Source organism: Camelus ferus, chromosome 32 (genome assembly GCF_009834535.1).
Source record: "Camelus ferus isolate YT-003-E chromosome 32, BCGSAC_Cfer_1.0, whole genome shotgun sequence".
Taxonomy (NCBI): domain Eukaryota; kingdom Metazoa; phylum Chordata; class Mammalia; order Artiodactyla; family Camelidae; genus Camelus; species Camelus ferus.
Window position 1 is genome coordinate 15,221,862 of NC_045727.1, and position 26,413 is coordinate 15,248,274.

The following is a 26,413-nucleotide window of genomic DNA, read 5'->3' on the forward strand; positions in this document are numbered from 1 at the left end:
TAGAGTCTTGTTACACGTTCTGGAAGCTACTCAGTTTGTGTCTGGTTATTTTATTTCTTTCCTACAAATGAGAGGATTGTAAGTCATTTTGTAATTTTTGTTCCCCTTATATTTCTTCCTTCTTTCTTCCACCTGTATCACTGCTCCATTAATGCAAATTCTGTTCTCTCTTAAACTTCCAGTTGCCTCTAGACTGACGTCTTGCCGTTCATTCTTTTTAAATAATGCTACCGTGAACATTTCTGTACAAGTTTCTCTGTGGACATGTTTTCTTTTCTCTTGGGTATATATATACACACGTACACATACCTACAATCGGAATTGCTGGGCCATATGGTAACTCCTCACTTTTTAAAGAACTGCCAGACTGTTTTCCAAAGTGACTGCACCATTGTACCTTCCCACCTGGAGTGTACGAAGGCTCCAATTTCTCCACATCGCTGCCAACACTTGTTACTTTCAGGTGTTTTTTCATTTGTTTTTTCAGAGGAAGGGCAGGTGAGGGGATAGCAGCCTCATAATGAGTGTGAGGTGGTGTCTCACTGTGGTTTTGATTTGCATTTCCCTGCTGACTAATAGTGTTGAGCATCTTTTCATGTGTGTATCTGTCATTTGTAGATTTTTGGAGATTCTGTTCAAATCTTTTACCCATGTTTTAATTGGGTTGACTTTTTGCTGTAAGGGTTCTTTGTAAATCCTGGGTGCTGGTCTCCTGTCAGATATATGATTTATAATTTTCCTCCCACTTGTGAGTTGTCTTTTCATTTTTTTTTGTATCCTTTGAAGCTTGAAAATCTTACAGTTTTGAAGTTCAGCTTACCTGTTTTTTTCTTTTGCTGTTTATGCTTTTTGTGTTACACATATCTAAGAAACCATTGCCCAGTCTATGGTCACAAAGATTTACATCTACCTTTTTTCCTAAAAACTTTGTAGTTTTAGCTCTTTCATTGAGATCTGTAATCCATTTTTAGTCAACGTTTGCTGCCATCCGTTCTTGCCCACTCTGTAATTTTATGCACAAAACCAGAGTGGTCTTATAGCTGAAACCAGGTTATGTCATTTCCACCCCCTCCCGCACCATCCTCATCCTGTGTCCCTCCGTCCTCGGGTCACTACAGTTTGCTTTGCTCAGGCCTCCGAGTGGCCCACGCAGGCCACATCTTCTGCTATCTTAGGACCTCTGGTCACACCATTCCCTCCATCTGCTGTGTCATTTGCTGTCTCTTTGTGTAGCTGGGCCTCTGCACCCTCAGATCCCCCCTGTGGTGTCACTTCCTTGGGGAGGCCTTTCTGAGCCCGTTGCCCCAGGTGCTCACTTGCCCTTTGCCCTGTTCCTTAACCTCACAGCACTCCAGGAAAGGGAATTCTCTTTGCCTTTTGTTGTTTGCTGATCTGTTTTCTGCTGCTATCCCTGGAAGGTGAGCTCTGGGTGGGAATTGTCCCTGATTGCACACCATTATTTCCATGGCCCCTGGCACAATGGAAGTCAGTAATACTTGAGTGGTTGAATGAATGAGGTCCCCGAAGTATTTAAGGTGTATTTCAGTTGGCTATAAAATGAAAGTTTACTTCCTTTATTTATGGCAAATTAATGTGGTTTTTAAATTCTTCCCTGTGTTTTTCTACATTTTGATATTTATCCACTGTAGGATGGAGAAGGATGGCAAAATGGAACTTTGAACAGTTTTGTTCATTTTGTCGACAAGAAGATGTAAACATTTCATTGGGAAAAGTGCAGTTTGAAATGATTTGCCAAGGTATTATTTATCTCAGGAGCAGGATTGAGAAAAAAAAAAAAGACTGTTCCTACATCAGGAGAAGTTCAGGGTACGGTGTGGTCATTTATTATGTGTCTTTTCAACCTTATAAGCCCTTTATTTCCCTCTACCACAATGACAGTTGTCTCACTGCAGATAAGTTCACAACCATTGGTATACTGAGGTTAGCTCTTAATACTTTCTCCTCGCAATGCAATTAATAGAACACTTCAGTTGAATTTTACCCTAAAGTTAAATATTCTTACTGTACATTCAGAGATGGCTTTGGGGAAGAGTTGTGTATTGGCAAAGAACCTTTGTGCTTTTGGACCTTATGCTATGACTAACTTTTAAGCAGCTGAAATCTACCTTGAGGTTAACGCTGTCATGAGTGTTGGTTTATCATGAAAGGGCAACATTTGGTGAATATTTTGGGAGTATAAGAGGAAGAATATCCTTTTTAATTTGTTTGTTTTTGAAGGTCTAACTCCATTTTGTTAATTCAGTTAATATTTGTCCCTTTTCCAAGACTCTCTAAGCTTCCAAAACAGAATTTCCTGCTTGTTACTAAAGTGACTTCCTAAGTGATACTGAGGTGAGAACAATGTATGTGCTTTCAGTTGTGCACAAATGGCATACTTGAACTGCCTTGTTAGGAATATATTTAAGTTGCCATCAATGAAAATTCCTCTCCTTTAAAGTAGAATTGAAATTCAATTTCCATTTATACATTTTACCTAAGTTTAATCTGTTACTTAAATTCATTGAGGAGAGATGTGTTTGTTAATGTCCTTGTGTTAAACATAAAAAGCCAGTAAATTTGAAACACAGCTTGCTCAAAGGTTTGGTCATTCTTCACTAAGTCAAAACATAAAATGAACTGTTGGAATCACATGGTAGAAAAGACACCATGGGAGTAACAGGCATCTGGAAGCAAGATGAAGAAGTCCAAGAGCCTTCTTATGGCTCTGGCTCTTGCTGGCCTTCAGTGACTGCCCATTTTCTTCTGTTTGTGTTAGCAAGTTTTAGAACTTTTGGTGAATATTAAAGTTTTTAAAATGTTGGGCTCTATAGGAATACATGGGATAGTTAAAATATGTTTCTGAGCTGATGCACAGCTGTTTTTCTCCTGCTTTTTCTAAGTTGACCAAATGAACCATTGATAATCTGTCATACTTTCAGATGGACAGGTAATCTTGTAGCTTGTGTTTAAAAAAATTACCCACATGCAGTACATTATACCCCGATGAGACCCTCTCCCACATTTAAAGGGATTTTGGTTTCAGTTCTTCAGCAATGGAAAAAATAATTCGGACTTTTAGATATTCTTTGGCCTTTGATGTTATTTTCATTTATCATGGCTTCATTTTTCTGAAGTTATACCCTTTTGCATGAATTTCCCAAGATTTCAGAAGAATTAAGTGCTCGAAGAATTAGCCCTCCTTCATTATTATCTTTCAAGGCTGTAAAGGCACAGGTGTGTGCCCCCAGAATCTTGCTCCTACTGCCATATGTGACAGCAGTGCTTCACCTTCTTTTCCAGTGATCTAATTTGCCACAGTAGTGGAAGCTCCATCTGTGTACCCATTCTTGTGTGCTGGGGAGACAGGGGCAGGGCCGGCCACGCTGCTTTTCTGTGGCTGCACAGCTCTCTGGCCAGTGTGGGGTTCGTTACATCTACCTTGCTTAATTAGGCTCCAAAATTCAACGTAGGAATGTCTCTGGTCAACTGCTCAATCTTCCTGTGGGGCTAGGAGTCCTCTGTGGGTCTCACGTGTCTTTAGTTTGTTCTTTCTCTTAGTTTAGGAAATTAAGTTGTGCTTGAAAGTTCTCAGCACCTCTGCAATGGGAAAAAATACATAGGGCTTCTAGTTGGAGGATATCACTTTGACATACAGTTACATAGAAACTTAAATGCTGGTTACGAGAAATGAATTAATGCTTAACTCTCAGTGTTATTGGGGGATTAAAGTGAAGAAAGGCATGTCAAAGTACTCAGCTGCACGTCAGCTTATGTTGAAAAAGCAGTGACTGCCATTTATTGAGCTCACGTTGTACCGCACAGTGTGCTGAACACCTCACAGACGCTGTCGTTGAGTCCTCTCAGTGACCCTGCAGAGTAGGTAAGGTGAGCTCCACTCGTCACATGAGGAAGTTCAGAGGGCCAAGCACTATGCCCAGGGCCACGCAGCTTCTCAGTGGTGATGCTGGGGTTTGAATCCAATCTGTGAAAAGCCTGTGCAGGTGAAGCTGCTTTCTTCACTGCAGGCTCCTCTCAGCAAATGGTCATTTCATTTGCCCTTTTTTGAAGACTGATAAGACTGATTTTCCAGTTGTTTGATAACTGGTTGTGTTTTCTGTTTGTGGTGTGTCCGTGGATGTCCTCTGCCTGTTTATCTGTTGGGATCTTTTCTGATTATTTGTACAAGCTCATCATGTATTAATTATGTATTTAACCCTCTCCTCCCACCATACTTGAGGCAGCAGTTGATAATTCGTTTTCCAAGTCTACAGAATTTTATACCTGGATATGTTTTAAGATCTTATTTTCTACATGGTTCCTTCACATTATCATTTTTCTTTAGGTTTAATCTGTAAAATGTGTTGAGACTTTTATTCAGAGTCATTATCTTATTCTAGGGATCTTTATTGTGTTCAGGTACAGCGTAGTGTGGTCTTTTTTGAACTACAGGAGAGAACTTCTGTGCTGTATTATGCACAGGTTGAACAGCTTCGGTTAACCCTTAGATTTCATATTAGGGGAGTAGGTCAGAAGCCCATGAGAAAGAATTGCTTCTGTTTAGAAAAACAGTCTTCTCTATGGTTAAACATATTCTTAATCACTTTTGTTATTTTTACTTTTATACTTGAGTACTCTTTGAAGCAGTCTTATAAAAAGCCAACAGAGATGATGGTGCTGTTGAAAATATATCCAGTATTTCTCTCCTCACAGCAAAGTTCCTGCATTCGTGAGGATGATTGCTCCTGAGGGCTCCTTGGTCTTTCACGAGAAAGCCTGGAACGCGTACCCCTACTGTAGAACAAGTAAGTCTGGTTCCCAGAAGCTGCTTCCCCCGTTGACCCTGCTGCTGTCCGGGAGAGGGACTCTAGTGCCCACGCCTTAGAGAAGGGTGGCACCAAGCAAGGCCTTCTGTGGGTCCTCAGGTCATCACTGCACGAGCGATGGCCAAGGAGAGGCTGCATCAGGTCCCTCCCCCAGGCCTTTGTCAGGGGCACAGGTTCATGCCCAGATGACAGCTACCTTGAGGTCCTCATTGACCAAGCAGACTCCACGGGAGAGCAAATAAAAGGAAAACAAACCTTAAAGAAAGGTCATCCTTACTCAGAAGTGTCATTTGATGTAGCTTCGACAGTATTTTACTTACATGGCCACATAGTAGAGGAGCAATATGACAGACAGACATCTGACACAGTTTTCTGTTTGTTAAAATTAGCTTTTTAAATGATGTTTTGCTTTTGTGACATTATTCCTTTTACTGTTGTTTTAAAATTAGATTATTGACTCTATAGTCTATTCTGTAGTGTCACTTGTGTAAAATCTGTGTTTTGTAGATATAAACCAAATGTTCTGTGTTGGCAGGTAGTTTAATCTTTGTGACATTATTAATATTGTGGCAGACTGTTTTGGCTCCGATTAACATTCTGAAATTTTTCCCCTTTTGTTGCCTACCTGTTCGTTATGCCTCAGTTGTAACGGTGAGTAAAACTATTTTAATGTCACATACTCTTCGTCTTTAAAATTTGCCTCACGTAGTAATTATTTCCAACTGTTTCTTGCTTTTTTATTAAAACTGCCCACCACTGCATGGCTCCCTGTCCCTGCTCCTTGCACCAGCTCACACTCCTCCACGTGCTCCACTGTTTTAATGGGCTTTTTCCCTCCGTGGCTCAGCATCTCCCTATTGACTTTACTTCGCTTCTGCTACTTCCTTTGAATGCCAAATAACGCTCACCAGACCTCACAGCTTCTGTAATATTAGCCCTGCACGCTGCATAACAAGCAGGGTTGTTTTAAATTATTTAAAAGCATGCAGCAATTGGTTTGCCTGACAAGTCTGTAAAAATAGGTGGCTAATGATTCTTTGTCACTTGAGGATCAGTCTTACGGAGTCAGAGCATGGATGCCTGTGCTGGGGAAAGCTCCTGCAGACATGAACCCCACAGAACCGGTGAAAGATCACTGTCATTTTGCTGTTGTGTTTTCCGCAGAATGAATATATGAAAGATGATTTCTTCATTAAAATTGAAACATGGCACAAACCAGACTTGGGAACATTAGAAAATGTAAGTTTTGACTCTGGGCTTTCAGCGTAGAAGCCCTTGGAAGTGGGAATACTGTAGTCCATTTTGTCATCACCAAAGTGATGCCACCTGAGGTTCGATTAGCACCTGGCCACACTGGGCTGTGTGGCAGATTGCAGTGAGGTGAGCATGCAGTCAGAGACCAATGGGCCTCCCCTGTCAGTCCTCTTGCTTTGGTGTGTGAGTGGATTTGGGTGAGGTCGTTGTTTTTATCAGCAACTCTCTATCTGGGACAGGGAGAGCCTGGATAAACAAAATTCACAGATAATCCTTGAGCTAATTTTAGCCATTAATTAAAAACTTTTTTCGTCTTTTCATCTCTGTATTTGCCAGAGCTGCTCTACACAGCAAAACTGATTGCTTTAATTTTCACATCCGTTCCACTTTGCTGGGATATGGGATCTGATTTCAGAGAAATAGCCAAAAGGCAGGAGGGAGAATGTGCTTTGAATAATTTACAAAAATGTTGACAGGCTCCTGACTTTTACAAATTGGTGCGTATTTATCCCTAAAGTAAATTTCAAAAAAAAATCAGTTAAGACTCAGTGTAGCCATTAACTTTTGGTGAGGTTTGGCAGGGACCTTGGGAGGGCATCTGATACAGGGCGCTGCCCTGGCCCGGTGGTGTGGTCCCTGGAGCAGCAGCATCTGGGAACGTGTTAGAAATGCACATGCTCAGGCCCCACCTCATACCTGCTGAATCAGAATCTTCAGGGGTGGGACCCAGCAGTCTGTTTTCTGGTGCACACTCCAGTTTGAGAACTACTCTTCCAACCATATAGGCAGTCACAGGAAAGTAAGTTTATGGTAATTGTGGTAGATTCTGTTCTTCCTCTGCTTTTATGTTATTGGTGCCAGTCAATAGGAACTTTTTTTTTCCAACATTTTTTTATCGAGTTATAGTCATTTTACAATGTTGTGTGAACTTTTGAATTATAATTTGTAATATTTGGCTTCAGTTTTTCTTCAAGATAATCATTTGACTTTCCATGTTTTTTCATCGTAGCTCTAAAATTTAGGGTCTAAATGAGGTGGTTTGGTATGCTTTAGTCTGTATGATTTAATTTACTGGTTTCAGCTTTCAGATGGGCATATCTGTGGCCAGTTTTAAACAATTCTTTGTGGGTTCATAGACGTAGTTTCAGAAATAAATGATGGAACAACATGAAACAACGTGAAGTATCCAGGAGTTGATATATTGAAACTGAATAGCTTTAGGATAATCAAATTCAGGAGACATTGTAGACCATACAGGGCAGCTTCTTGAAATCTAATTATAATGTCACCTGCTATTTGTCTAGGACTTAGAGGTCACAAGGACTTTGGTCATATATCATTTGGGTTAAACATAGGTCAGGCACATTTTTTGATAAACCATTTCTATGGGCTACCAGAAAATAATGGTGACAGATTTCTGATACTTTGGCAGCATCATCTCTGCTCTCTCCCTCTCTGCCCACCTCCCACCCTCACTTAATATTTGAGGTTACAGGGGCAAAAGATTTCTAGATCCCTCCAGCTTACAAACAGCTAATTTAATGAAATACCAATTTGGATTTTTTTATTCCTCATAATGTGCTCTGAGAGACTTGAGATGAAGATTATATATGTAAGTGTAGTGGTTTGCCTAACAGGAGTTTACAGTTTGCTTTGTTTCTTTTCTCTGTCACTTACAGGTACACGGTTTAGATCCAAACATGTGGAAAACTGTTGAAATTGTCCACATAGATATTGCAGATCGAAGTCAAGTTGAACCAGCGGTAAGTACTATGTACAACTGATAATATTTTAACCTGTTGCCTCTTATATCTAAAAATTATTATTATTTTTTTTCTTGTATGGCCTACCTTTCTACATTGAGATAGGCCTGGAGCCTTCGGTTTGTCTAGATGCAGCAAAAGAGATCAGAGTAGGAGAGAAGGTGATCTGTTGTTTGTGCAGATTTCACCTTTGCACAAATGATTCATTTGAGAAATTCCAGTATACCTGGATGCATAGGGGTTTGTTTTCATTGGGGGAACGAATCTAAAATTATTTTATACAAGAATTCTCCCTTGAGCTTCTTTGAATAATGAGTCCCTTCTACATTTAAAGTGTAATTAAGAAAGCAAAAACTTACTACATACAAATTTTCAGTAATTCGGAGCTAAAGTTGTCATTTGTGGAACACAGTTGATGGTAGAATATCTCAGTTAAACAGTGTATAGCTTTCTTTTTTGAGTCTTACTAGATGTAAATATTTGTACACCAGGCTTTTGACCTAATTAAAAAAATGTTTCCCCAAAAGTAAGGACCTTTATTCCTCACTGTGTCTGCTCCCTGCCAATTAAGACCCTTGTTATTACTTTACCTCAGTTTGTAAATATTAACTCAGTCCTTGTAGTATGTGGGGCACAGTTGTGGACGTTTTATACATGTTAAAACAACCAGGGACCCTCTTACTGCGAGTCTTGAGAACTAAAGCTTTGGAGTCAGAGTGGCACCCTGGTTTTGTTGTGGAAAAGCAGGACATGCTCACTTAGTATCCATTCCCATTTCATTTTTGGTGCTCATCCCTTGAACTTAAGCAGTGTTGTAAGCTGAACAGAAGTAACCCAAATAGTAAATGTCTGGTTTTGCTGTGGAAATTGAAAGGTAAGCTTTCTAAAACAGAAGTCCCCAACCACTAGCAGAATTGCAGGTGCTCATGCCCTCTGACCCAGGAGAAGTCCACTTCCAGGAATCGGTCCTACTCAGTGTGAAATGCCAGATGCATAAACGTAAGATTTTTATAAGGAAAGTCTGAAGTCTTAAATGTTTCTCCATTGATGCGGAACTGATAGAAAATATTGTGGTTCACCCTTTATGATGGAGTTTAGTGCAGTCATCAGAAGGGAGTGAGCTCTGTACAGATAGGGACTCCTTCCCAAGATAATGTGGAGGGAAGAATATAAATAACATGTATAATATAGTTCCATCTGTACTGCTGTAGAAAGGAGAAAAATGTAACTATATGCATGCATTTTCTTATGTATAGACAGTGAAGCGTGTGTAAGACGGTGGTGACAGTGATTCCTTGGCACATGGGGAAAGCTGGTGGCTGGGAGGCTGGGAAGAAGAGTTGAGTTCTGGCAGAGACTGCACAGTGGACTGCAGGGACATCCTCTCCTCACTAAGTGTGTTGGTTTTCCGTTGCTGGATGACAGATCGGAAATGTAGTGGCTGTGTAATGTGTCCTAATCAAAGGAATGACAGCCCATCACCATTGCCATAGTCCTTTGGTTGGAAGCAAGTCACAGGTTCCACCTGTTACACGAGATTGTGACTCATAGGGGTGGGGGTGCTCATCTTAGGATACATCTGCTGTACCACTGGCCAATTTTAGTACCTAAAACTTGCTCTTTGAGGATTAAAGTGACTCTAGAATTGGGAGCTTGGTAACTGGGAAATGGACCAATGAGGTCGCTTTCAGCAGGGAGACCTGAAGGTGTGATGGTCTCTAAGTTCAGTCTGGCATCTTAACTCTTGGAGGTTTTAGTCTTATCTCACTTAATTCATTGGTTTTCATTTTATTTTTAATGAACTCTTTTTTTTTTTTTTTTGAATGAGCTGATTTTTCTTAAAATGTCTTTCCTGGTTGAATTTATGTTCTGCATATTACTTACTTTGAAAGAAATAAAAACAGTTGATTAGTAATTTTGAGAGGATTAAGTAGCCAAGTCTCCCAAATGAGGGCAGATGTGAAATGGTTGGAGTTAAGAAACCAAGAAGTTGGAGGTGGAGCTTGAATCTTTGAACTCCACCTGGTGGGGGGTTTCTGTCACTGCAGATGAATTTAATAGAAACACAGCCTGAACATTTTAGTTCAGAGTAACTGTTGACTCTTTTGAGTGTTTTACTCTCTCTGCTGGTTGCTGGTGTCAGACAGCTTGTATGCCGCTCTCGCTGTGGGCTTGCTGGGTTTTGGTCATACTTATGAACTGTACTTCAACGTGATTAGACCCACAGTGTAACTGAGTACTTTAGTGGATGCTTTGACATATTTACATAATTGAAGGGTGACATTGTCAAAATAACTCTAGGAACAGGGAGTTGTAAGAATCTGTCAGTGTGACTCAGGGTCACAGAGTAATGTGCTGTAGAAATCATACATACATTTACTTGTTGCTTGGTTTTTTCATTGGTGACTTATGAGAAGTCTGAGTAGGACTATTAGCCTCTATAATTTTCTAGAAGCTTCATCACTGCCTCATGAAACAAGCTGAGCAGTCTGGGATTTCTGCATAAATGGTCTCATCCAGTTTCTTTTGGCTACATGCAAAACAGATTTCCTGTTTCAGTGGAAGGAGGCATTGGAGTGAAGCACTAAGACATTATATCCTTTGGGAAGGAAGGCTTCTTCTGCTGGGCATTCTAGCAGGGACTGAGCAGAGCACCCTGTGTTCCTGCAGAACGTAGCCCTGCCTCCACATCTCCTCCCTCCTCTTGGCCTCCTCCCCCTACCCCATTGCAAATATAACCCAAGTACTGCTCCTGAAAAGCCTTCCTCAGTCAAATTGGGTGTCCCTTGGGGGCCCAGATTGTACTGTATGTATATCATCTCTCTGTTTCTAGGACTCAGCAAGATGCTCAATGTCTGACATTCAGTGCACTTTTCAGTAAAGTTTGGTGGGTCAAAAAGAATTTGCAGATTTGTTTCCTCTGTGGTGTTAAAAAGGGGGGGGGGCAGTGGAGGGGGTGGAGGAAATTAAGTTTTTGTTATTTCAATATTAAATGAACAAATGCTACTTTAGTTCTTCCTTTACTAATCTTAGATCATAAAGTATATGTGATGTGTCTTCAGTTCTAAAAGCTGTCATTTCTAAATGAGCAGGATGCCTCTGTCAGAGTAAAAAGTGTTTTAGATCAGATTGTAAGGATGAATCAAGGTATCCAGCGTAAAACGTCAGAATATAAGTTTTAAAGTATTTTTAGTTTCTAAAGTTGTCCCTGATACACAACCGCAGTAAAAAGTGGAGACTTCTTTAAACGTCCTGATGAAATGCACATGCAAATCTTCAACTCATTTCCAGAATATACACAAATGAGTCAGTTGACATCTGCTTCTGCTTTTTTTTAAGGTATAAATTTGAATCTGGCCCCTTTTAATCATCTCCAGCACTTTGTCTAAGTAGCTTTCCAGGATTTGTATACAAAAGTCACTTCCCAGGAGAGGAAGACTCTTTAAAGTGTAAGCCGAAGTGTACACATGATTAACATCAGAGAGACCTTCGTTTTTGGAAGTAATTTGAAAGAAAATGAGCATGGTTTAAAAAGAGAGAGAGGAAGAAATTGGAACCACATTTTTAGATATTTATGTTTAACCAGAGAGGATTGTACCAGCCTTCCTCTGTAGTATATGCTGCTTCTTAGCATATGCCGTAGGGCTTTATTTTTATAATTTCCAGTTTTTTATAGAAATAATGTTCAATTCATATTTTTGAGGCTCACAGTTCTAAAAATGGTATATAGCCTAACATCTGTTTTTTAGAAGTCAGTAATAAGCAAATATTAATGGTGTAAAAGTATTCATTTCTTTGGGAAATATAGTTTAAAAATACAGATCTATTCCAAATTACAATGCAGCAAGTTTAAAGAGAGAATGAATTTTTTCCCCCTCATTTTTCACCATGTTGGAGTGTATTAATTAGACGTAAAAGATGTTTCCCAGATGAGGCATTTCTAAATCAAGAGTTGCCCAGTTTTGTAACCTTACTGGGGTTTCACTGGTGTTTCAGTAAAAGGAAGAGACACAAGCTAGAAACTCACATGCCATATTGCTTCTGGGTCACAGATAGGATGTGCAGGGTATGCTCAGAATGATAAGGTCCTTCATTGCCCTTTTGTCGTGGACAACTCAGTAAGCTCGTGCTCCTGAGCCCAAGCGCAGATTTCATTCATCTCTCTTCCTTTTGTCCTTTTTAAACCCCCCTCTGCCCCAGTTGTTACTCCCATGCCCTCATCTTTACCTGCCCATGAGTATAGTTGCCATAATTGCTTTGTCATATTTGCTCCAAGTCCTTTTTTCTGGTGCCTCTCTGCATTTGCAAATCCCTGCCACCCCAGAAGTGGTGGAGAGGGAGTGTCTCACACTGTGGGCTCAGACCTGTGCCCTGCAGCCCTGACGCCTGCCCCAGTAGCCAAACCTTCTCAGGGCTTTGGTCCTCAGGTTGGACTCTGGACAGCTCTGTGCCACTGGTTTCCAACAGAATACTTCTGAGCAGCTTTTTCAGCAGGAGCTCCTGGAGCAAAGTGTGGCTCCAATCACTTGTCACACTTCTTTCCTTGATACCCCAAGGGACATAGGTGCTCCCAGGTGAGAGGCTGGGGCTGCTGATAAAGTTCACTCTCCCTTGTGGTGCCTAGAATCACCTCTGCTCCACCCCAGCCCGCTGAGGCAGCCCCTCACCCCCACCCCTTGTTTGGGCTCCTTTGTAGAACACGCCCACCATGGCCATGAGGCTGTTCTGAACATGTGTGGATCTCAGTTGTGGCTGGTTCTGCCCACTGGTCTAGTTCTCTGAACGTTTTTTGGAGGAAACGAGCTGCTTTTAGGGCTGCTGAGGCCCTCTGGGGAGCATTGTGGCTAACTCCTAAGCTTGCCTCTCAGAACCTTAGCTAGGTCTGAACCTTAGCTAAGGATTCGGGCCCAAACCCTTTTCATTCAAGCAAGGTTTGCCTCTGGGCAGCTTGTTAGAAATGCATATTCTTGGCCCCCTCCCAGGTCAGAACCTTGGGGGCTCTGGTCTCAGTCCAGCTCTCCAGGTGGTCCCTGCTTACTCTTGGGAAGTGCTCTCCTGTACTCTCCGTGGTAAAGACTGTAGAGGGGGGCACTCTTCTAGGATTTTGGAAGCAGAAGGAATCTCAGTTGAAGGCCATGGTCCAAAACATTCACAGCAATTGTTATTTATACTATTAAGGAGTTTGAGCTCAGGAAAGAGCTGTAACTCTCCACAAGCCATATAACCAGTGGAAGGGGAGCCAGGACTCAAAAGCAGGGCTGCTGACTTAGTTTTGCCTTTCTAGAACATCTCACGATGTTTCTTCCTTTGCGTTATGTTGCTTAAAAGCATTCTTAATTTGTTTAAAGTAAACAAGCAGCTGCCCGCTCTCCCGTCCATCTCCCTTAGCCCTCAGTGACCAGCAGTTCATCGGTGGCCTTGGTTACCTCCTCCCGTAACTGCACACCTTCCGCATATTTGGAAATTTGCATACGTGAAATAGAATAAAAGGATTGGAGATCCTAAGATGTCTTTTGGTGTGATTACTTAGAGCACACCGCTCACATATTTTTTTAATGTTCATTTAGCAAACATTTATTGGAACTTGCTGTTTGCACTATTGGAGTGGTAAATATTTTTCCAGATAAAATAATAATTGTATCTGTCTGCAGAGAGTGCAAGATTCTTAAACAGTGAACTTGTTTGAGTGTTTCTAAGTGGCTCGGAGTTAGTTTGTCCCAGTTGCTGCTGTGTGTCTCCTGGTGTTGAGTATCCCTTCACCAAACAGCTTTTTTTCTTGCAACTGTCAGAGAGGAGTGCTGGGCTCCAGGGTGTCGGCAATGTCCGGGTTCCAAGGCTAACTGGAGATGGGAGACTGGAGTTTAGTGCTTTATTGCGAATCCGAAGACATAATGGGACTGTTGGGCTCGCCCATGGTAATCTTTTCCAGTATGGTAATGTCCAGGAATATGAATTGGTTTTTAAAGTTTGTACTTTTTGCTTCTTCTTTCTAGCATTGACCATTTGATCTTCAGTTATGGTCCATTTCTTTGGTGAATATTTTGGTAGGCAGAACAATGTCCCATTTTAGTTGCGAGCAGAAATATGCTAAGCTGTACCTGATTTTCTGAAATCTTGGTTGCCTTTGGAAATGAACATATAAGGCTTGCCTTCCTCTGTCTGCCTTTCCAGGTGGAGGCCTTTGCCTTTCAAATCCTAGCTCAGGGCTGAAGGTGTATCTCAGACACAGACTTGCATTAACTCAATTCACACAAGCCAGAGTACAAACCGGATGCCAGTTCGTTCTTCTGTAGCAGGGACTGTCCCTTCTTCAGACCTAAAATGCACCCTCCACTCCAGGGCATCATTTCCCAGGGTTGGGAACAGAATAGCAGAATATTAAGTACATGGGGTCAGGAGCCAGGCTGCCTGGATTCAAGTCCCAGCCGTGCATTTTAATGTAAGCTCTCTTGAGTTTCAGTTTTCCTCATTAACAAATTTGGGATAATAACATTGTGGTGAAGGTAATGATTTAATACACTTAAAGAACTTAGAACAGTACCTGGAATAAATTAAGCACCTAATGAATGTTAGTAATAACAACTCTTTAAAAAAAAAAAAAAGACTTGCCTTTCAGTGCATTTAGGTATTTTCACTTTGAACGCCATTTCATTATTTGAGTGTCGAACAGTGTGGCACTTTATCATTGTTTTAAACCACCAATGTGTATCTTAAAGTTACTGCTCTTTTGAAAGATACTTTTTGCTAAATGTCAGCCTTGGAACACTGATGAGACTTGGTTTAATTTATTTAGGCATGTACATTTTGGTCACACTTTTAAGCAGTGCTTGTTTCTTGTGCTCTAGGAAGGATTCGGGCATATCTTTTCTTTTGATCAGACATTCTGTGAGACTGTGTCCAGATGTTATACATTTGAGTAGATAGCTTTGGCAGCATGTGCTTTATTGCACTGCCTTTAAAAAAAAAACTTCATAATTTTAAAGAAATGTAAGAATCATAAAATACGCTTTCTAAATAATCTTTATAAGATTAATTTTTTTCTCTTTAAAATTAGGAACATGGTGAAATCTGACTGGAAAAATTTAAATATTAGATCAGGCTTTATGAAATTGTTAATGTTTGTTAGCTTTTGAGCTACAGAGATGACTTTGGGGTCATCCTAACAGATCTTTGAAATTAAGCTCTGTCTCTGATAACCCTAAGTGGTCAGCACTGACTCCGCTCCTGGTCCTTCCCTCACAGCTTTCAAAAACTCCTGCATCTTAGATGTTACTTTTGTTCCAACTGTTGCCTCTTCCTAAGAAGGGCTTTCTGCTTCCCAGGGCTGTGGCTACCCGGTTCTTTAGCCCTGAAAAGAGCTTTTGTTTATTAGAAGTCTGTGGCTGAGATCCAGCAAGTGGGAGGAGAGCCTGTGGCTGCCAGAGGCTTCTTCGGTTCCCTTTGGCAGGGGCAGACCCTCGGTCTACGAGAGCACCTCTTCCTTCTGCCATTAGAATGAACCTAGACATTCATTTCTATCTTAAAAGGGTGTAATTTATCCCTGGTGTTTGTGCAAGAGCTCCAAAAGCTCTTTATTAAATAAAGCTCCTAACTTGTAGTAGTAGCCTCCTTGAACTCAAACCAAAGCAACTCAAGTACAGGTTTTGAGGTAGCAGTGGTCTGATTTTGCTAAAGAAACTTCCACTTGCCGAAGACTTGTCTCATCTCACTTCGCTGTGCTGTGATGCAAACCACTGTAAGATCCTTTTTGTAGTAAGTTACAGAGGTCTTTTCCCCCCATTCTCAAGGAAGATATAAATAAATGTAAGTGTGGTTCTTACTAAAAAGAAATGTGAAAGTGTTCCCCACTTTATTCTGCTGCCTTACATGGTCAAGTGCTTTCAGAACACTTAGAAGACTTGCATCCAGTGATGGATTTAGAGAATGTCCTGCATATTTGAAGGCATAGCTGGATGGCAGTGCCCTCTTGTGGGAAAAAGACACATTGCTAAGATTTAAGCAAGCATGAAATAAGCAAGGATTTTTAAAATTTCTCTGAAAAATCTGCATGTATGAGCTTACGTTACACAAAATACTTTTTCCTCTAGAACCCATTATTACTATTTATTTCTAACCTCTTCCACGTTTTCAAAGTAAAAAAAGTATAGTGAGGGTGGTGGTGAAGGTGGCCGGGTGTAAAGAGTTCTTGCTCCAGTTCCTGGGTGGGGGAAACACTGGTTAAGGGTTTGAAATTTTTTTTTTGAGCAGCTGATGGCAGATATTTTTAAAGAAATCAGTATAAACAATTCCAAATCAAGTTTTTAAAGTGAATTCCTTATAAAAGCTCATTCTGTCAGTGTAATCTTTCTTAAAGAATATTCTTTAGGCTGAGAGGAGCAGAGGTCCTTTCAGGTACTTGAGTCTTATCTAGTGATAAAGTATAAATCACATCACATTTTTGCAGTAATGTACCATGGTGCCTGGGGGTCCACAGAGCAGCATCTGCTGAGTCCCGGCTCTTCTGCTCAGCCCTGGTGGACTTGGGTGAGAGATTTCACTTCCTCACCCCCAGTGGCTATGGTCATACCTTTGTTCCAAGATTGTAAGGGTTAACTGGGGAATGTGTGTACCTGGCACATAAGTAAGTTTTCCAAAAATAGTAGCAAGAATGATGCTGCTGATCAGATTTTGCTCTTGCTATAAAAAAATTAATTTTTTTTCCTGTAATTATTTCCTATTTAGTTTTGTTAAATTAGTGCTAATGGGTTAAATGGGGTCCTGGGACTTAGGGACAGCTGTGCCTGAAGGCGAAATCTTGAACCAGCATGGACATCTTACTGGAGAGGGCTCACTCTGAATTTTCAAAAGGACATTTCCCCCTGGATTTTAGTTTAAAGAATTTGATGTAGTATGTTCTGTGATCTACTGACATTATGTTAAAACTTTCCTAAGCATTTTATTTTAGGCATATGTGATTCAATTTTAAAGTATACAATGTTTAACAATCATATTTAACAAAACTGACTTGTTAGTATTTTGAAACGTGTTTCATTGATGGTCAGAGTTTAAAATAGCTTCATTTTTAAATGCTATAATATATAAACATAACAATAAATATAATGTACCAGTAACAAATATGTTGTATATTTGTGCATGAAACACTGGCTCACCCAAACCAGTAGCCCACCCATCCCTGAGGGGAGGTCTTGGGAGTGCCCACAGCCCTGTGCTATCCAGGAACACCCTTTCTGGAGCCCAGCCATTTGGTTTCCCTGCTGGGTCTGTCGTGTCAGGCTTTTGGTTGTAACTTTTTCTCATAGCTGAAACTCTGATTGTTTTTTTTCCCCTCTATTAATTTGCAACCTTCCAAAGGCTTTGGGGGTCTGCCTCCGTAAACATGACAGTGTTGGCAGTCTCTGGCTGTGATTTGGATGAGATGAGAAGGGATGGAAGAGGCGATTAGCCTGGCTGTGCTCTAGCCCAGCAGTGCTCTGGGCTGTGGCCACCTTTCAGCACAGATCTCTGTTGACAGCCTCTGCCCTCCTTCCCTGTCCGCCCTGCTCGCCCTCCCCAGCTCTCTGTGCTGGGTCTCTGTGAGATTAAAAAGATTACAAGAAAGTGTTCTGTTTGGGTGTGTAGGTTTGACTGCATTTCTCAGTTCTCAGTGCAGTTGTTTAAAAATTCAGCTTTTAGGATTCATTGGTGGAAAGCCAGTAAGGATTAATGAGAGGGCTGAATTAGAGAATATTTTTTAATGCAGTTTTGTTCCTCTGAGGTACATTCAGTAACAGAAACTAGGCCAACAAGTTATTGACAATTAGTGGTCCTTTGGGAGTCTGCTTTAATGAATAGATAAGAATGATTTGTAATTAGCATAATAATTATATGCAAATGCATGCTTCTGAATTGCTCTAAAACACTTCTGAACTGTCTAAACGGCCCTCCTGAGATCTTGTTACTCTATTAATTTGTGTAGCAAATCTTTTTTTCATAGATCATGCAAAGATAAACTTCAGTCCAGCCCCTGTCCAAATTATTATGAATTCCAAGGTGGTAGGACCTGAATTAATGAGATTTACTTATACTATATTAATGGTACTCTGTGGGAACCTGAAAGGGTGAGGAGTCACTGGGGAGATGTAATTAAAAATAGAAAAGAAAGCTGCTTATTTGAAAATAACTGTTGAAATGAGTTTCTTAAACAAGTTAGTAAATGTTATTTCTCTTTACATCTCTGTTACTTGCTATTGCAAAATTTAATGCAAACTTTTTTTTTTAAATGGGCTTTCCCTTTGGAGTCTGGCTTGAGATTTTCAGCTCAGTTAGTTATGCACGAGGGTCAGCGGTGATAGGATCTAGGAACTCCTTTTTTCCAAGTGCCACAGGACTGAAAAATTCAGGACAGTGCTAATAAACGGTGTTTGTTATTTATCTTCATATTTAATTCAGCCTTTTCCCCCAGCCTCATCTTCACTTTTAGGATGTGATTGGAGGAAATGAACTTCGTTAAGTTGAGTGGTAGTACCTCTGCACCTTAAACTTAGTGATTACCTTTGAGCTGTTTGAATAGATACCTAATTAATCATCTTACACCAAAGGAAAGCATTTTACAGCAGGCTACAGGATCCTAATGTCTCCGTCCGGTTTTCCTGTTTACCATGTAGAATTGTTTCTCTTTCCCGCGGTGGGGGGTTGGGGGTGACCTGGTGGGTGCTGTTTTATAAGCAGGTGTTGAGGAGTTGCTAACACATGTGGGTTGGGTGCTCTTTTCCTTGGTTTACCTGAGCCTCACCTGTGGTAACCCAGGGACAGTTCTTTAAGCAGTTTCTGGTGTTGGAGCTTATCCTGATTTTTCCACAAGCTGTCAAGAAACACCAACCATCCTGCCCCCGCCGCCTACTCACTTCCCCATTCATAATCATGAGTTCAGTATGGGCTCAAGGACGTTTGGGTTGGCTCAGCACAGATTTCTGTACTTGCATTTTGGGGGACAGCCACTATGCTAAAAGATTCATAAAACTATTATTCTTTGTCTCCAAAATGAATCTTGTTTCTGTTGAGAGTTTCTATTGAGAGCTGTAGTGAGTAACAGATGTACACCCAAGAGGTAGCACAACTTTTGTATTCCAGTGACAGAAAACAGTTATTTATAAGAATTTAATGAATGTATTCTGTGGCTCCAGCATGGAGACTCAGTAATCCATTTATTTACCGTAGTATATTTTATTTGTTCTCCAAGAGTGTCTTGACTTTCACTTGCCTCCTTTTTTACTTAAATAAGAGTTTTCAATTAAATAGAGTTGTATTAACACTAATTCGAATCTACCTTGTGCTGCTACCATTGCTTTTTTTTTTTTCTGTTGTTCAGGCACTAGCATTGGTGGAGTGAGCGGTGTCTGGGGACATTACACCTAACTTGATAATGATGGTTTTACTAAGCCTTATCCTGGCCAGGCCTCTGGGCATTATACAGATAATTAAAATTTGATCATAAAAAAATTTTTAAACACAATGCACCTTAGCAATAAGATTTTTCTACTTCCAAACATGATTTTTAAAACTCATTTTAAAAATACATTTCCTTGGCTTAGTGAATTTGCTTTCTTTTTTTTTTCCCAAGGATTACAGAAAGTGCATAGCAAATTCAGCCTTCAGAATACCCAGGAGCTGAAGACTCAAGTAGGCTACAGCTGTCTTCACCCACAGTATTCTAAAAGAACTAATGAGATGAGAAGTCTGCAGCTGGTGGCAAGCACAATAAACCATGAGCCAAGGGCTTCTCTTCATCAGAGCCTCCCCTTTCCCCATGGGATCCCAAAGGAGACAGAATACTAACAAAGCCAGCAGGCTGTCTCATTCCACACTATTGCTCATTTGCAGCTATAATTGGTAGCTGAGGTTGCATTCTGTATGCTGAAACCGTCATACATGAAGGAATATATTTGTTCATTGTGATACGGATATAAATCGGCCAGTTTTCAAATACAGAAAGACCAAACTAGATACCCAGCAATAAAACTGCAGCAGAGACACTATTCAAAAAATTAAATGTTTGTTACATTGAAGTACAAAACAGGTTGTTAAAAAAATCACACCTGCTTCTGCTTTTTAATATCTTGCTACTTAATTCAACTGATTAAACATTTACGTATTCAAACTATCATTAAAAAGCACAAAAATTCCTAGGTTTTGACAAGATGCATTATCCTCATCTGTCAAGGTTAAGGTGCTATTGTTAATAATTGAGTCTTGTTACATTCCCAGTGTATCTTTAGTGTTTTGTATTCAAGAGAAAAAAGCAGAGGGAAGACCTGGCTTTGGAGATGTATGTATATGTATGTATGTGTGATATTTTATATGCACACACTCAAACCTAATAGGAAAATCCACTTTGGTCTCTCTGGTGGTGCTGCTGCTGCTTGGCATTTTTGAAACGTGTTTTGCGTATCTGGCATTTGTGGGCACCCCTCCTCCATCTCTGTACTAGAAGGAGCCCTGGTCAGAGAGTGAGGAGACTTGTGTTCAAGTCCAAGCGTAGGGGAGCCACACCACCTCCTTGTCAGACTGTGGTGTCCTTATCTGTGAGGTAAAGCGGCTTGTGTGGTCTTCAGGGTGCAGTTCACATCTATAGTTTTGTGACTCCATAGTTTAGAAAAGTTATCCAGTGAACAGTTAGCACTAATAATGAAGGTTTGGAAATAAACTTTCTGGAATAGTGTATTAGGTCCAGAGTGGAGAACTTTTGAAGTGTTATTCCATGATCTTCATTCAGTTAATTAACCTATGTCAAATAGGTATTGAAAATCCCTGACGTTGTCACCCTGGTATGGAGGTGGGTGGGGTTAGGAAGGAGAAAGGAGTGTTGTGCGAAAGTCCTTCTAACCCATCCGCTCACATTTTCACGTTCACTGGTGCCATAATCCGTTATGCTTAGGTCCATCTTCTAGGGCGAGTCACCCCTTTAATTCACCTCTACGTGAAAATAATTAATGCTGACTGTAATTTAGACCAAGCTTGGTTTTCTGAAATTCATAGCAATTTTCATTCTTAAAAATTTAATTAAGTTAAATTTTCCTAAACTCAGTACCTTGGTTTGTGTACTACCCTTTTGTATACTGCCAGCCTTACTGATACTTGTGCACATTTTGCTCTGTGGCTTTTGTTTTTTCGGTCAGCACATTTAGAATCCACAGAGATAGTCCTGCAGTCTCTATTTTGTCGGTTCTAAGATCCCCTCCTCCCTATATTTCCCCTCATATTTTAATAAATTCAGAGTCAGGATTTTGTCTTCCAGTTGTGGCATGTTTTATTGGCTTAGTGTTTTCCTTTTTAATGGTACATAAAATAATGGAGCATTCTGTAACTGGCAGCCTCTTAAATTCAGGAAATGTGGTGTTTACTATTCAGCTTATGCCAGGCTCAATATCTAAGATTTTGTGAAAAACAAAGATAAAAACTTGAGCATCATGCCCCCACAGTAAGGTCACACCCCAGTGAGTAAAAAAGAAAAAAGAAGTCTTTTTCCCTCAAATGGGATGAGCTGTTACATGAACTGGCCAGGCCTCTGGGCATTATACAGATAATTAAAATTTGATCATAAAAATTTTTAGCACAATGCACTTTACCAATAAGAGTTTTCTACTTTTAAACATGATGCTACAATTCATTTTAAAAATACATTTCCTTGGCTGGTGTCAGCTGGTTTCAGTTCTGACCGTAACCCTTCTCTCCACTCTCTGTTGGCAGTTAATGTGTACTCCCTGGGGTTTCCGCTACCTTTTCTTTGCTTTCGCTCTTTTCTTTCCTCCCAGCTAGACTGTAACTTTCTGGAAGCTAAAGCCAGGTGTTGACTTTCCTCATGTCCTTAGACCCCTTGGACTATGTCTTAGCATCCTGCGCACTGCATGGCTCACGTGTAGTGCACCTTCTGCCTGATGGATGTTGAATAAATAGAGCTTGAGTTGAGGAAGATGATGTCAAAAGTGATTATTTGATATACTGTTGAATATTCTCAGTTTGGGAGAACAGTGAGCTTGTCTCTGGGTTTCCAAGCCTCTGACCTAGAAGAAAATGTGTTCCAGAGTGAGTTGGCCACATACGTTGGCAGGGCAGCCGATTTCTCACTGTGAATCCAGGTCCTGAGACCACCTGTGCAGTTGATCCTTTTCTCAGTCTGCAGTGAGGCTGTTAATTTTTAGGGTGCAGTTCTAAAGTGGAATTTAAGAATCACGTTAGCTGGCAGTAATTGAACTTCCTGCTGATGTGCCGAGACACACCAACAACCGGAGTTGTCCGACTCCTTGCCGTCGGCTCATCGCAGTTTGTTGTTGCTGGCTAAAGCCGACTGACCCAGTGCCTGTGGCTGCACTGTGTTGCATATTTTAAAGCTGTAAGACCCAGGGTGGCCAGCGAGGCTTGCCCGTATAATAATTTTAGCCCTTTGTGGGGCTTTTGTAGCTGCTTAGAAAGACAACATTTAGACAGGCTTCAGGTTTAGGGGTCACATATTTTCCCAATTGTTTTTAACGTTTTGTTGTCTACCTGAACCTCACATATTTCCTTCCTCACATAATTTATTTAAAACTTTCTCTTTAGGAATTACTAACATGTCATATGCATTTACTGAGGACTGTTGAGTCTTGATTGGCTGCTTCTCGGCATGTTTTCTTTGGTTTGTGAAAGTTTGTATTGAACACGCCTTTGGAGCGTGTTCCCTGCTTGCACTGCCCTTATCGCTAAAGCAGTGATTTTTCAAATTTGACTTGTCTGGGCATTTTTCTCAAAGTATGTGGTCCCTCCACAAATGCTGTGAAGGACCCCTGGTTTAGAAATTCTGCTTGGGAAGGAAGGGGCTCTCCCTTTGTAGTGTTTTCGCTGACCTCTGTTCTCTGTTACTACTACAGCTCATTTCTTTTTTTAAATCTGAATGTTAGCTCTTCAAAAGTAACTTGTTACTTCTTTCTGTAGATCGTGTGTATGTACGTGTGTTACTGACCAAAGAACTTTGTAAAGCAGATAGAATTAAAAGGATTTACTCCTTTCATGTTTTCTGTGCTATCAGGAAGAGGATATTAAGGGAAACAGGCTTTACACACACAAGAACCTTTCATAAAACCAGAGTTGGGGCTCTTCCCTCTGGCATAATGTAACTGAGGCAGTCCCATTGTGGAGTCATAAGCCTCTCCCCCGCCTCAGTTGGCTGTGCAGGGGCTGACAGAAGTGTGGTCCCTAAGGTCCGTGCCCCCCATTGACATGTCAGAGAGTCCGTGGTTCTGATCTGTTCCCAGTCACAGTAGTCTGGTGTCATGATCGCTGGGTATTGTCCGCGCTGGGATGGATCTGCTTTATTTCTTGAATGTAATTATAATATATATCAAAATGCTGAAGCTGCTGAAAATTGTTGGAAGATTTGTTCTTGGAGATAACTATCCAGCAACTAGTCATGGTGGACTGCTAGTCAAGACTTTATTATTTTTTATTATGTAGTTGTTTTGCCTCAAGGCACAACTTTAAAGCAAAGAGAACCAAACTGAGAACTTCATGTCGTGTAGAAGCATTTTCCTGCGTTTATGCAAAAGCACAGTAAGCCCAGTCGGGTTCTGTCATGTGTCTTAGTAGCTGCAAAGGGCTATTCTGGCAAGGTGAAAGAATTTTCTCTGGTTTTCTTCTCTGCCTCTGACTTTGTTTTGCTTTTGCAGGACTACAAAGCTGATGAAGACCCAGCATTATTCCAGTCAGTCAAGACCAAGAGAGGCCCTTTGGGACCCAACTGGAAGGTACTGGATGCTGACCTTTTTGACAGGCAGAGTCTTGGCAGCAGAACACTTGACAGGTCCTGAGTCTGGAAGAGCTGGTGACGTTTAAGTGAAAAATAGAAATGGCAAAAAATAGTTTTATTTGTGATAAGGACTCACAGCCAGTTGCAGTTGGCCAGCAAGGCTGTGCTGCATTAACAAACAGAGCCAGACTGTCACTCTCAGCATACTGCTGTTCTGATAACTCTTAAAAGAGACAAGCGATTTAGTCTTTGGGGATTGTAATGCTCTCTTTTGAGACTTGAAGCAGTATAAAAATCCATGTTAAATGAAGGTTGACAGTTTAAATTTAGTCTTAGTAAAAACTGAGCAAGTTCCCCTTCCCCGAGCTCATGTTCCTGGCCTTTTAATAGTTGTATTTTGGAAAGCAGGGTACCAGAGAACAATTTTGATGGCAAGTAGTTGTTTTCTAATCAAGAGCACATCCGTACTTTATTCATGGCAGTAAGAAAAGCAATGTTAAGGTGATAATTTAAATTGCTATAGAAATATAATGGATTTTAAAGACATCCACTAAACTAAATGACAAACCCTTAGAGAAGGCTTAATGTGTTGATGGCAAGTTATTACAGTTAATTTGACAGAAGAAGAGGAGCATAAAAACCTAAACATGCCCAGAGCAGATTTTCCACCAACAGGATTTTACTTGGTAACCAGTCTGTTTATGCTGAAGACAGTCACAGGTCATTGGTAAATGACGTCTAGGTGCTAGTTGCTGCCTGCAGACAGGGGATTACTGTAACAGCCCCACAGTAACCCCGTGAGTGGTTCTCCATGGGTGTTGGACTGTTTTGGACTGTCTTGCACATCAATTAAAATGAAGAATGAGTCTGACTTCTATACGAAATGATTCATAATTATCTTATTTCACATTTGTTCTCCGGGTAGAGTTTGGTTCAAGATTCTCCCGGTTTTAATGGCCATGACTGGAGACTTCTAATACCCAGAAAGTGATAGATGCCGCCTACAAATTAAGGAACAAGTTCAGTATGCATGTTCTAAATTTACTCTGATGGATTAAAAAAAATTTCCCCACCCTTTTCCAGATTTTTAACTGTGAACTGTAGAACTCACCCTGAGTCAGAGGAGAAGCCTTCCTCTGAGATTTAACACTGGCCTTAAAGGAGAGTCATGCTAGAGCGGGCGAGTGGCTGCTTCTAAGGTTGCTGTATCTTCTAAAAGGCCGTCTGGCCCCGATAAGTACCAACCTTTAGCTGATGATATTTTCAGGGAATAGAGGGGCTTGACGTTGAGACTCGGAGGTGGATTAAATATTGAATTTTCTTGAAATTGTCGATTTTTCGAGTTATAAACTTGGAAAGGCAAAGTTCCATTATGTGGTGGGCTATTATGTTTGGGTGCAAATCTTTCCTGAAGGAACTCTCAACAGGCAGCAAAAGTAGTTTGATACTGTGACTTTTACCTGATCTCCAGCCTTTAGGAACTTGTAATATGATTTTTATTCCTTTTTTTATTTATGATTTTTACCTTTTTAAACTAATATTGCTTTGTCTTTTATTGTCGGTTAATGGTTATTTAAAAGTCTAGAATAGGTTTAGTTTTTAGAAATAATACGAATTTTACATTTTTCCAGGTTTCAATAAAGCAGTTTTTTACCCAATTTTGTACAGGGGAAGGGGGCCGATAAACGGTAGCTTGAATGCTGGCTGGTAGTGACGCCTTTCTCCCCACTTGCCTGTTGGTTGTTAACTTGAGCCAAATGATGGTAGATGCCGCTGCTCCTAGGTTGGGTTACTGTTGAACTGAATTTCGGTAAGTTACCATGACCTCAGAAATAACTAGGGTAACCAAGAATAACTAATTAGACCATCACTTACTGCTGTGATAGAAAACGGAGAGTAAGCCAACGGCTAGCTGACGATGCGGCATACAGAAAAACAGGAGGCTGTGGACTGACTTGATCTTAGCAGCATCTCCTGCAGCTGCTCAGGCCCCGATTGTCAGTACCTGTACCCGCCACGGCACCAAAGAGCCCTGGGGAGGGAAGATGGTTGGAGATTTCTATACTTCTGAAATATGAGAGTAAGGAAGAAATACATGGTAACTAAGGCAAAAAGGAAGAAGGAATCCTGTTCTGGACCCACGATTGCAAGACTGCTCCAGTATAAGTGTTGCCTGGTAGTCCCACGCTGCTCCAAAGGCCCTCCGTGTCCCTCAGCAGAAACTCACCTCCCCAGCACAGGTTCCAGAGTGTTTTCACAGCTAAGGGCACAGCCTGTGGTCTTTTTGAAACTTTCCCTAACTTATCCCACAGTGATATTTTCCTTCTCAATTACTGCGGTATTTACTGCTTGTCTGCTCCAGACTGGATGAGGGAAAAGAAACTTTTCCTTGGTGCCAGTCACTATACAAGGTCGTATTTAATCTTCACAACCTTCCTGTGGGGTAAGTACAACTGCTTCATTTTATAGATGAGAAACATGGCCAGAGAAACATGGATAATAATTACAGGAGAAACAGGCGGATGCCTGCCATTTCTGTAAGCCCCTGGTTCAGCGCTAGTCACAGAGGTGTGTAAGGCATGGAGATGTAGCCAACTCTGGCTCTTGATCCAGAGATCCCAGATCACCAGTCTGCACCTTTATGCCCTGTTGCACCATGGCAGTTGTGCAGCTCTCTGTATTCATGGTATTTGCCAGAATTTGATACTTCCTGTTAATACCAGCCATACATTTCCAGTGGCTAGAGGAAAGTGTCACTAAGGGAGACCCATTAAAAATCCATCATGAATCTATCACAGGTTGTGACTTAAATCAGT

The 26,413-nt window shown here is 40.9% G+C and overlaps 1 protein-coding gene and 1 long non-coding RNA gene across 3 annotated transcripts in view; one reads left to right on the plus strand and one right to left on the minus strand.

Moving 5' to 3' along the window:
* PITPNB (phosphatidylinositol transfer protein beta) overlaps window positions 1-26,413 on the plus strand; it is a 56,768-nt gene that overhangs the window by 12,791 nt on the left and 17,564 nt on the right. For both annotated transcript variants that reach the window (XM_032471882.1, XM_032471883.1), the window contains exons 4-8: window positions 4,711-4,802; window positions 5,467-5,474; window positions 5,988-6,062; window positions 7,757-7,840; window positions 23,518-23,595. In XM_032471882.1, coding sequence (XP_032327773.1) covers window positions 4,711-4,802; window positions 5,467-5,474; window positions 5,988-6,062; window positions 7,757-7,840; window positions 23,518-23,595 — 337 coding nt within the window. The remainder of the gene's footprint in view (window positions 1-4,710; window positions 4,803-5,466; window positions 5,475-5,987; window positions 6,063-7,756; window positions 7,841-23,517; window positions 23,596-26,413) is intronic.
* On the minus strand, window positions 6,611-17,748 carry LOC116660975. The gene is made up of 4 exons (XR_004316711.1): window positions 17,738-17,748; window positions 15,307-15,314; window positions 11,157-11,161; window positions 6,611-6,675 (listed from the first exon to the last, which is right to left on the minus strand). It is a non-coding gene; the product is annotated as an uncharacterized LOC116660975 (long non-coding RNA).